General features: G+C 35.7%; 1 protein-coding gene across 2 annotated transcripts in view; it reads right to left on the bottom strand.

The window, feature by feature from the left end:
* The window catches only part of SPATA17 (spermatogenesis associated 17), a 155,558-nt gene that overhangs the window by 55,893 nt on the left and 87,037 nt on the right, over positions 1–12,628 (bottom strand). For both annotated transcript variants that reach the window (XM_067565404.1, XM_067565403.1), the window contains exons 7-8: positions 5,875–6,078; positions 797–945 (exon numbers count right to left, since the gene is read on the bottom strand). In XM_067565404.1, the coding sequence (XP_067421505.1) occupies positions 797–945; positions 5,875–6,078 (353 nt within the window). The remainder of the gene's footprint in view (positions 1–796; positions 946–5,874; positions 6,079–12,628) is intronic.

Here is a 12,628-nt window from a genome sequence, read left to right on the forward strand (position 1 = left end):
AAAGCCAACAAAGTATCAACCTATACTGGGTAACCACAGAGTCTGAGGAAATAACCAAACAGAGTTCCATTATGATGGATCCAAGAGAGCACCACTATGGTCAAAAAAGAATGTATAAATTTGTTGATGAAAGCATTAGATCCTTTGGCATGACTTGAAGGTACAACTCTGTGTTCAGGGTTGTGTGGAGATGCACCAGTCCAGCTGAAGCTCCTGCAGGCATTGTGTTGCAGGAAACCATGCTGCTTTAAAAATACAGGTGAGTACAGCTTTTGTGTCACTCTCTTACAGGGTGCAACATGCATTCCAGATCCCTGCACAGAGAGCTCTTCTAGTCTGGGCAGAGGTGAGAAGGCACTTACACCTAAATCTTCAGAGGAATGCAGCACCAACAGCTTGTTTCAAATTGTCCTTAAGTATCCAAAGTGCAAAGACTGAAATAGTACCTGTCCATTGGCAGACTGCAAGAGTAGAGGAAGGATCCTTGCACTATTTGATTGCTTACTTCGCAGGAAGTCCTTCTTTTGCAACGTATATTATTAGTAGTTATTTTTTACATGCCCTTCTGTAGTTCCATATGTCTGCAGGCACACTTTATACAACAAGGAGACAAGGTCTCCACCCTGAATGGTATATAGTCTAAATAAGACCACAGAATTTAGAAGTATGTACCTAGAATGGTTGCTGGTAAGCTGTCAGATTTGACATTTCATTTTGTCAGACATGAAAGGTTTCTGAAAGTGGCAGAATAAAGCAAATGTTCTCATAAAAATATAAGAAAAACCAAGGAACTTACTCATTGTCATTTATGCGGTTTCTCCATTCCTCTCTTTTGATTTCCTCTCTGGCCTTCTCTAGTGAATTGATTGATGTTGCCACCCGCAAGGTTGGTTCCAAAGGCTTGTACCGTTGCTGCAATACTTCAGCAGTATCACGGAAGGGCCCCTGACAGGTACAGGATAAGGTAAGCATTTTGTTGTGTTCTTTTTTTTATGTATTATTATTATTTGTGACATATCCCTGATGAAAGAGAATGCAGAGTGGCTGGGAGAGTGGCAAGATTTTCTTTCCAAATAATGAATTAAAGCAGTTCATCCTGATAGAGAGTTACACATAACATGATGGCTGATAACATGCTCTATAACCCTAGATGGGGAGTGAGAAATGTACATTGGTGGATTTCTTTAACTATCAATGTATATCTTTTACTGATAAAAGACACACTTTTAGAACTGACTAGGAATACTTAGTTTTGTTTTGTTTCTTACCAACATACTAGGAAAATGAAATTTGATCTCCACATACTATATTTGTAGTTGTGTTTAAACACTTGAAAAAAGCCTAAACCTTTCACTGTTTAGATTGAGAGATTTTGTTCCTTTTATTTAATGGAAGTGTCTTTGAAATTTTGACAGTATAGATACTTTGAAGAAGATTCAAAACATTGATTATAGAACTAATTCTTCTAGTAAAATTGCAGACAAGACAAATAAAACAGGTGCATTTGCCATTTGCTGAAAGCCTTTTTCTGAAAAATTAAATTCTACATTTATTTGGTTACACCAAAAATCTATAGATTTATAGTCTCTTGACAGTTTTATATATTTTAATTGAAAATCTGTAACCAGATTGTTTAATAACTGATATCACGATGTACCATTTAATGATATAGATCTATAGCAACAGAAAGTTCCTTCCTGCACTATAAAAGTGACTTACACTATATCTTGCTTTCAGTACCAACCAATAGAAACTCACTTCAAGTGTAATTAGTACCTTATTAAACTCACTACAATTTAGTGACAGCTCAGGCTTTAGCAGTTCTGCTAATTAAATCTTATTTTCTTTTTACTATTGTTGTTCTTCCACTGAAGTATGAAACTTTCTGAAAATATGAATGGACAAAGAATCTTGATCATGTACCTTATTCTTAAAGATCTCCTTCTTTAAATAGGTTATCACTAGCAAGTCACAGCTGGAGTTACTGCAAGCACTGAGTGAAGACTGTGGGGCTAATAAAAAGAAATGATTCACGCCTCATTTATGTTCACTTATGTTTTACATTAATAGAAACCAATAATAGGAACCAGTTACCATAAAAGTCATGGACCGTAAATAACACAAATGGCAAATAAGTATCATCTAGTACTTTTCACAGCTGGACAGGAGGATTGCTATATTTGAAAGTAGTTAATGGATTTTTATTGGAACTTTACTTTTTAAAGGCACAGAACCATGTTTCTCAAGCCCTTTTAAAAGATTCTAAGGAAGCAAGTAACCATAATCTTTATGCTTTTGGCAAGCTTTTTCTCTACTTTATTTCCAGAAAGCTTACACAAAGAATAAATCTATTTTACTGGGATCACTATAGCTCTTTGAAAGACAATAAAATAGAAAAAGTTTTAGGCTGTAGGGGAATAATAAATGCAAGAGTAATTTACTCAAAATAGTAAATGTTATTTGCCTCTTATCTGTCCAATCAGAGAGAGCTATAGAAAAAATGTAAAACATGAACACTCCTTCTGTACTACAAAATGTTTGCATAAACTAAGTATATGACTGAAGGGGAGAAGAAAAGTGTCAAATGACTTTGTCTGTGTTATGTAAATAAAATAACCCGTAAGAAACATAGATGCATATCCTACATTAAAAAATACAAACAATGGACACAGTCTTTCTTTTTCATCTTGAATTTCTCACTTGTATTCCACTGAGTAAGGGCTGAAACAGATTATCAAATAGATTTTTTCTATCTTTACTTCATACGGTATTCCACCTTTTTCTTCGTTTATATTTTGAATTAAATTAACAGAGTAGGGCAATTACTAATGAAAGAAAAAAGTGTAAGTATGCACTTCCTCAAATCATTCCCTGTCATTATAAATGAAAGTGGGATATCATTTAAACATATTAAGATGTTTCTAATCTGCAGATTTTCCTCTTTTACTAAATCACATATTTGGAAGAAGCTTACAAACCATGGTGATAAACATCTTAGAAACATCTAATACAGATAGAGAGAGAACAAATCCACTCAGCTACTTGCATTTGACAACTTAAAAATCAAGGCTGGTGAATACTGTGATGAGTGATGCTTACAAACATCCCAGCCCTTCAAGTGGTTGTGAGCATCTCAGGACCTCTGCTTTAAGAGGAGGGGGAGCCTCTTCTATGGGAAGATCAGGACAGGATAAGGGTGGGAGCTAAACAATCCTCTACTTCCCCCAGGAAACAAAACAAAACAAAAACTCTGTGTGCAGTTTTGAGCCACTGTGGTGATTAAGATAAATATTGCTAGGTGATTTGCCATGGGTTGGCAGATAGACAGATATGTAGTAATGTTACCTCCCTATTACCATATCATAAAACCAGAAACCCTAACTGTAGCAAAAATTTTGTTCTAAATGAAATCACGTTCTTTCCTCAATACCTTCCCTCACCCCAGCATAGCCACCAGTCAGAGAAAAGGGGTTGAGGGGGAAACCAAAAAAAAAAAAAACCAAAAAAAACCAAGAAACCAATGTGCTTGCTGTTTTTAATGCCTTTTAATGAAGAGATGACTAAATTCGGTATTATCGGTACTTTCATCAGATTGTAATTCTAGTTAATTTAGTAATAAAAATGATAGATCTGATATAACTGATAGCAGCAGCATTAGTTTTAGCATAAAGTTTTCTTTTATATACACTGTCTTACATACAGAGCACTTACCTATAAAATACAGAATACCAATTTCCCTAAGAGACAACTGATGGATAGTTAATTTTTGTTCTCTTAAATATACATAAATTCCACTCTCATTTCAACATCATCTTTAAGTGCAAAGCACATTTTGGCTATCTATAAAGGTAGTGGTGTAACACAAGTGACTAACCTGGGGCCTACTGTATACAATAAAGCTAGTGTCCAAGAATGTTGTCACAGAGAACTAAGCCACAAGGAGGGTTAGTAATTAAATCCCACATTGTCACACCAGACTACTTTCAGATCTGTGCATTCTGATGGGTTTTCATGTCCAGCTGTTTCATCAGCTCAGAGCAATGTCCTTTCCTGAGACATACAACCCTAAATTGTCAAAGTGGTGTGTGAGGATTTAGCTGTGTGACTCCCATTACCATCAATAGGAGTCATACAGCTAAATCCAAGCACTGTGCTTTGAAAATTTACTCTACAGTGTACATCCCAGGGCATTGAAAGGATTAAATTATTATATAGTAAATTCCCTCTTTGAGGTGCAGGAAATAAACAGAACTCTTCTGGTTTGTTCTGAAAGGCCATCTGTGTACAATTGCTCTCTCTCTCTCTCTCTCTCTCTCTCTCTCTCTCGTGTGTGTGTGTGTGAACTTAGAAAGTGTTACAAAATATTCCAACCAGAACAGAAACTTGCAAAATTAACACATTGCATAATAACAGTGATCTTGCAAAAGTAAAGTAACAGTGAAAATACTGTCCTTTTTTCCTTTGTTTCAAAACATTCAAATGATTCCTATGTAATGTATATCAAGCAAAATATCACCTTCGCTATCCTTAGAGACATAAAGTGCATACAGTCACATCCCACTGAAGGATAGGCACAGCATCTTTGGCCCCCTGAGTAAGGGCAGTTAAGCAGCACTTCAGAGAATAATTAAAATACCCATAAATACAAATTACATATAACCTGTTAGCATCACATGCTATGAAACAAAAATGATAAACTGAATGGAAATTACTGAAGGGACTTACCATGGGAGTGTTTTCTTTCTATTTATTAGTTAATAATTGCATTGAAGAGAAAAATAGAGGATGGGATTGAATGCCCAGCAATTGTCAGGCATTCCAAAGAGCATTCAGATTTTTAAAGGCAATAACAGTACAAAATTTGAAAAAGGGAGGCAAATGGAATGGATGCTCAGCCCATTTGACAAATTGAAAAATCCTGAAGGTGAAATAATGGAGTCTCTTGAAACCTAAAATAACTGTATCCTGGGCTTTGTTTACACTACGAAAATTTCTGAAATGTTTCCCACCATTAAATCAGCAGCAGTAGGAGCCATAGTACAGACCGGTAGCTGCTAACAATGTTTACAGCTCTGTGTTGATTAGGCATGCCTTTTCAGGAAGGTAGATGATATGGTGGTGTTTACAGTGTTACCAGGTTGTGGGTTAGCTATTGAGATATATCAACCTAAGATATGTCCATTACCTTATAGCAAGCAAAATAAAAAGCTACATGAAACATACACTGACAACAACTGAAATTAAAATTGAGACCAGGATAGCAAAAAATGGGAATTTAACAACTTGGAGAATCATGCAGAACATCATGTTAAAACTTTTTAAACTAAAACTGACACACAACTAGTGGACACAAAAGAGTAGTACAAAAGAAAGTATTTCTGTGTTGAGAGGTATTTCCTAGCTTTCGAATGAAAAGCAAAACTTAACAGAAAGGTAAATGTGATGGTATGATGTCTATTCTTATTTTCTAATTGCTACCTGGCTTTTTAAAAATGTTTTTCTTTCAATCTGTTATCTCTTCACATCATCTCTAATTTCTCCTGCATACTGATTGTTTCATCCCAGAATTATGTTTAGAGCTGTGCAACTGGAAGTACTGCATCTAATGAGCTTCAGTTGAGATGTTAGCTATGTGATAGTTTCTTACTGGAATTTTAAAGTGTTCATATATTTTCAAAGAACAAAAATGCAGTCTACAGTATCCCTATCTTCTTGCCTTTATATGTTTATTCTCTTTCTTGAAAATGAAAATAGACCTCTTTGAGAGTATCTCCTGAATGCCTGAACTAATATGATCAATAAATAAAAATAAGAATATTATCTGCAAAAGTATTTGGCAGAATTAGTTGCTTAAGAGTTATTGATATGCATTACCTGAGGTTTCTGTCTGCCAATGGGTGGAAGAGGCTGAATTGTGGGAAAAGTTAGGGAACTTGTACAATTTGACCAGTCAGAAATCTCATCAGTAAGATGCTTCTTTATTTGTTGCCATCTGTGGCTAAAAGGTCTTGCCTTCCGTAACCGTATTTCCATTGGATCCGGTGATTGTCGGAATGGTGAGTTGTACACACCTGCAATCTAAGCAGGAAATGGAGTTATCTTGACTTCAAATAATTTAAACATATGTTTGTTTTTATGCTGTAAAGCAAAATGATGAAGACAACTATGTGACAAGGGTTTCAATAAAAAGTTTCAGTAGGACTACTAACATGACAAAGGACTCTGGATGAAATGCATCCCTGTGCACCTTTTACATCCCATTAAGACATGGCTTAAGTAGGATTACATGGTGCATAGGCATCCTACTGGCCTTCTGCATAGCGGTAAATTTCACTCATGAATGCATATGAACTGAGACTACTAAGGTCATCTTTCCTTCCAGTCATATATAATCCTTCACCCTCCATAGCTAGTAGCCATACAAATATAAAAATTTCTCCTAATAATTATATTGGGTAAATCTCATTCCAGTTTAAAACAAAAAACAATAATTGTACATCTTCTAATGTAAAGTAGTAAAATCCATAATAGAAGAAATAGTTTTTAAAGTATATTTATCTGTCATTTCCAAAAAAACACTGAAAAAGAGGATTATACGGATGCCAGATGCACCCTTATATCTCTGCACTGCTATGATGGCTGAACCATAGTTTGGCTTCAAGAGAAAAGCAAATAGCAGCATTCTCACAACTAAGCAGAATGACTATGGGGGAACCATTCTATTAATATTCATATGCACACAAATGCAATTTTTTGTTTGATCTTCCTTGCAACACTGTCATGTTAACTTTCTGCAAACATTCAAACATGCGAGCTTCACCAGTGTGAAAAGTGAGTACTTAGGTCAAATAGGTATTCTGAACTATATATTAATCTGTAAAATTAAACAGCCCACTTTGTGATTCCGTAATTTGGTAACAATATGATGTTACTTATGTAACTTATGTAAACAACAAAGTAGTAATTTCAAATTGTTAATTGGCAACATCTATTATTCGCAATTCGCAAATGTCTGGCAAGCCAAAACTTACATGCCAGACAAATTTCCAAGTAATTTTGTATAATAATATTTTCATCTGTTTGCAGTCAATTCATGAATAGAAAAAAAATTAATCTGTTGAAAAAAAAGATAAATATTAACTTTGTTTTAATAATTGTTAATTTATTTACTAATATGGAAATTGCTATATCCCCCAGCTCAAAACTACTGCATTTTTGATAAAATAGATTACATCTGTGTAAAAGTGCACATACCAGAAACGAATCTAAAGATCATAAATGCTTTTTTAAAAACAATATACTTGAAGACTTTTTAGTGTTTTTAACCACATTTGTACAAAGAATTTTGCTTTTAGCATGTTATTAATTGCCAAAAACAACTGAATAAAAAAAGCAGGTGAAGACATTGGTTTGGGGGAGCAGTAGGCATGAGGGAGAGAGTAAATGTTTATAATCTTGCATTTCTCCTCTTGTAAAATTAAGTAGAAAATTAGTAGAGCATCAGGCTCCTCATAAAGTATTAACAGCTTGAGTTTGGTAGGACTGAGAGCTCCCCGATTAGCTGCAATGCATTTTTCATTAGTGTGTCCCACTGGGAAATGTCAACTCCTGGGGTTAAAAAGTTAAATAAGGCCTTTATGAAACTTATTATTTAATGTATTTAGATATGCATAGATTGTAGCTTATTTAAAATCTTGCTGTTAAATTCCATGGGACAGATTCTCCTATCTGAGTATCTGGCCCTAAAGACATTTTAATTGTCTCAGTGTAACTCTCTCACACCACTCTCCCCATTCCTCTGGGGCTAGGATAGTAGGAAAAAGAGGACATGGATGGAGAAATGGGGCGTGGCCAAGAGACTCTTGCACCAGCCTGATCCCTGGCTGCATTTTCAGCAACTTTAGCTGTTCTAACATAGCACAGGGGCACAGGCCTTGGCCCTGGCCCAGGGGTTGCAGCAGGATCAAAGGAGGGAATGCAGAATTGCAAGCCATCCTGTGATCTGTATTCTGTGCAGTTCAGCTGTACCCTATGATTTGCTTCTATATTTGAAGACTGTCAGATTCTCAAAAACATCCCACAATGTTTGATTCATTTCATACTCTTATTGATTATTTTCATAGCATTTTATAAATAAGCCTGTCCGTAACTTTATCATACCAGTTTGTATTTGCTTGCAAATACTTAATGATCTGAAGGAGCTAGATTAATACAAGTTTCCACAGATTGCCCCTGGCTTTTATTGTATTGTTGCAGAATTACTGAATGAACTTCCACTATATGTTTGTTAAGCACATAATATTAAATTCATCCAGATACAAAAGGCCTGTTCAAGGCCCTCCACACCAGTTAGGCTCCATGGTGGGATGTAAAACATGGCGGAATGACTTGTCAGCACAAGAATCCATAGTCCAGCCCTAATTCAGAAAGCACTTAAGCACGTGTTTAACTTTAAAATATGTGCAAGCTACAATAGGTCTTAAGCACATGCTCAAAATAAAGCATTATAATCTTCTTGTCTTTGAGGCTTTTCACTGTTAAGTCCCACCATATCTATCAGTATGCTAGCATATCAAGTTGCCTTTGCCCTTCCAGTGGTGGCAGCCTCAACTGGCTGCTTGTCCATTTCTCGCTCAAGCACCTTTCCTGCTTTATTCCATGCCCCTCATCCAAGTATAGAAAAAACTCTCCATCAAAATTCACCAAGCCACTTTCTCATCCTTAGGTTTTGAGGAATGATTTAACAATCATTGCTGTGATGCTACAGATTGTTCCCATCTAGCATTGGTTAGGTAAGTGATGACCTGTAATTTCTGCTTTCTACAAAATTCGGTTCATTCTATTGTTATCTCATTCTTCCAACCCATTTCCCACCTAGTGGGTCTGTTTTGTTCATGAATTGTACCCTGTCTGTCATTTAGATTGAGTTCTGTGGGGTATGGGTTGTCTTCCTTGCTACATGTCTGTACAATGCCTAGTACAATGAGATCCTGATCTTTGATTGGTATTTCTACCCACTACCATATATTATCCATAATACAAATAATAGGAATGTTTTCCTGAATTGAGGCCTCCAATTGTGCTATGAAGGAGAGTCTCTAAAGTGGCTCTGCATAGACTAGCATACAGGGTTGCTTTGTGGGGACAGTAATAATAATAGCAATTTCTTATGTTTTCTTTTCATCAATAGATCTCAAAATGCTTCATAATCTTTAATGTGTTTATCTTCACAAAACCTCTATGAGGTAGAGAAGTATTATCCAGTCTTTTCCAGTGGGAAATTGAAGCATAGACAGGTTTAATTGACTTGCCCAAGGTAACACAGGAAATCCATGGAGGAGCAGGGACTTGAACTCAGATGCCTCACATCCTAAGCCATTGGGCCTAACCACTGGGCCATTTTTTAAACAGGACCCTATGGTACACTGCCTCTTATCTGAAGTTATCTTGTTCTCAGCTTTTTCTTTAAAAAATGAAACAAAAGTCTTTAGCTGTTATGGTTACAAAGAAAACCCTAAGGAACCTGGCAGAACCCATGAACACATTCAAATTCCATCAAAGGGAAGCTGAAAACCAGAGAGCTCTGAGCTGGCCTACACTGAAAATCCACAATCCTCAGAGATATAGTTAAGGCAACCTATCCCTAGTGTAGACAGTGCTAGATTGACAGAAGAATTCTTCTGTCAGCCTATCTACCACCTCTTGGGGAGGTGGATTACTACAGCGATGGGACAATCCTTCCTGTTGTTTTAGTTTGTATACTGAAGCTGTACAGTAGCGCAGCTGCAGTACTGCACCTGTGCTGCTGTAGCGTTTTAAGAATAAACACAGCATCAGAAAGCACATAATCATATTTTGAACATCTGCACAGTGTACTATGAGCAACATCTCATTTTCATACTACATGTGGGTGGAACAGAGCTTTTTTATTTTTTTGGCATAGCTTGGAAGAGCATCACCACCTTTTTTCCCCCAATCTGACTCCCAGGGGAAAGCCTGGAAAAGAGGCGACAAGATCTGTAATTAGAGGACTCCATTGTTCCAATCACCCTGCAAAAGTGGTGCAGAGCTGTGGTCACTATTCCAGCCAATAAATTTAAGTAGTAGCCTTGTTCAGACTCTGATATAGCTCTGTCGCTAGGCCAGACCCTCAGTTGAGGGTTAAATTTAACTTCTCTAATCACAATGGATTTAACACCCACAAGGACCCTTTACTTTGGCTTCATGAATTTCACCCATGCTGTGTTTGTGCTCTTAAATGTTAACTTAAGATGTATCTTTTTTTTCCAGTTTATTTTTGAGATTTACTTCTGGTCTTGCTCAGCGAATATATTTATTTAATTTAGTTTTAATTTTTCAGGAAAACATATGAACATGTTGTAAAAATCTTCTGGATTCAAGAGTTGCTCGTTACCTTTATTCCTATTTTAATTATACATACTATATTTCACAAAAGCTTAATTGTGAATATGAATCTAATTCTGTCATATATATTACAAATTTACTTTGCTACATATATATATATATTTTTGCAAAACCTTAATAACCCATATAGGATAAAAATTTAATTTTGTCACCAGGAAGAATGGGAATACTATTATAATTTAGGCAAAGGTAGATGATTTAAATGTGTGTAGGTAGTTTTCTTCCAAAATTAGCCCTACATCTCCTGCGTTATAAATAGGAAATACAACCAACTTTAACATGCTCATAAATTTTTTTTTTTTAAAGAACTATAATCAAGAACAACTTTTAAGTCATTATCTGTTATCTGAACTATTTCACATTTCTGTGTATATATAAACTTAGATGGAAAAATGCAAATGCCCCTTTGAACATAATGGCTTTCTGAAACTGCATTTTGTAATCTATATAGAGTTCCTGCATATGCTCTACAGGATTATTCTTTATTCAGATATTTTGCACTTTATAGTGGCAGAATAAGGAAGTATAATTTATTTCTGATTATTATTGCTAAAATAATAACTTAAAGACAGCTTTTTTATAAATCACTTTTACAAAATACCAGTTTTATTAAGATATGCAAATGATGGCCCCAATCCTGAAAAAGGATTTGTCTTGCTTCGAGTCGTAGTGAAGTAATGGGATTCTGCACAATTAAAAGGCTCTTTACAGTTTGATCTTTCTGTGGGATCTGAGTCAAAGTACGTTACTAGAGGTATTTCAATTTTTATCATTTTTTTCAAGTGATCCTTATTAATTATTTAAAAGTTTAATTTGATACATGCTAGTCTTCAGATAAATGTATTAATTACTAACATATCAGCCCAAACTACAGAGTTCAGATCAAGAATCAAAGCTAAACACAAAATTTCCCCCACTTTTGTGGCCGTGTTTGGATTTAATATATACTTGTTCAGGCCCATCATTTATATAGGTCTGAGCTGCAAATTTCAGATCCAGGCTTGAACTTGTGGAATATTTGTGAAAGAAGGCTGGATTCAGTGTTCCAATTCTGGCCCATCTATAACTGTTGTTAACACGTCTCAGCAAATCAAAGCTCTGTTCCTACAATTTCTTGCACACAGGCTGACTTCTGCACCCACGTGGAGCCTTATTCACTTTCCTGGGTAATGGCAGTGTGCAAGAGTGCAAGAAGTTGCAGGTTCAGAGCTTTTGACATTTAATGACTTCCTTTTATCTTAAAGCAGTCTGATACAGTATTTTAGAATTTGTATCTTCTTCTCTTTTTTTTTACCTTAATATAATATTCTCTCAACTACAAGATTATAATAGTTAATGCTGCTTTTCATAAGCTTATTGACAATGGTAGTAAATGAGCAGTCTTAAGAAATTATCCAGTACCTTGATTCCAATTATTTTTACTTCTTGAGCCAATTTCTGTAAGTAGACTGTGATTTCTCTCCCCGTCCCACCTCAAATATTACTATAGGTTACAAAAATCACACCTAGTCTGTGGGGAACATGACACATTTTTCTGTATCATGTTCTTCACAGTTGAGAAGGGCCACTGTCAAAGCTGGCTTTCTGGGATTTCATTTTCAGGAACAATTTTCTGAAGTGACAAACACTATGGGGAAATCTGTGCTAACTGTTAAAAAACCTACAACTGAGTTATTTGCAGTACTGTCATGCTAACTTCCAACTCAATAAGACCAAAGAAATCTCAGGAGGGTACTCTGCTAATAGCTTCTTACTGACCTCCTTGCATCAGGCCCTTCTGCTGAATGGTGGCCCAGTGGTGAATATGGCAAATGAGGTGTGAAAAGCACAGATTTTTTTTAAGGCTATGATTCTAACTCATTTGGGGGTGGGAGGTGAGAGAGAGAAATGAGTTATACAATAGATATATATATTTTCCCCTGGAATTCTCCCCATCAGACCCTCCATCATGGAAACCCAAGCATGACCTAGAATATTAATTGTGCCAGGTCAAGCATACTAGCAAATGTACCATTTGTTACCCAGTCATCCTTAGCATTACATTAATATTTTGAATCATTTTGCATTTCTAACAATCTATCATTTAGCTTACTTCCAATAATTTTTATCTTCATCATTAAGTATGGTACATGGAGAAAGAAATACAAAAATAAAAAATGCAAACTCATTAATTTAATGAATACCATATCAGAATTTTTTTTTT

This window comes from Emydura macquarii, unplaced genomic scaffold (assembly GCF_026122565.2).
Source record: "Emydura macquarii macquarii isolate MOO-44397 ecotype Brisbane River unplaced genomic scaffold, CSIRO-AGI_Emac_v2 contig_2676, whole genome shotgun sequence".
NCBI classification, from domain to species: Eukaryota; Metazoa; Chordata; order Testudines; family Chelidae; genus Emydura; species Emydura macquarii.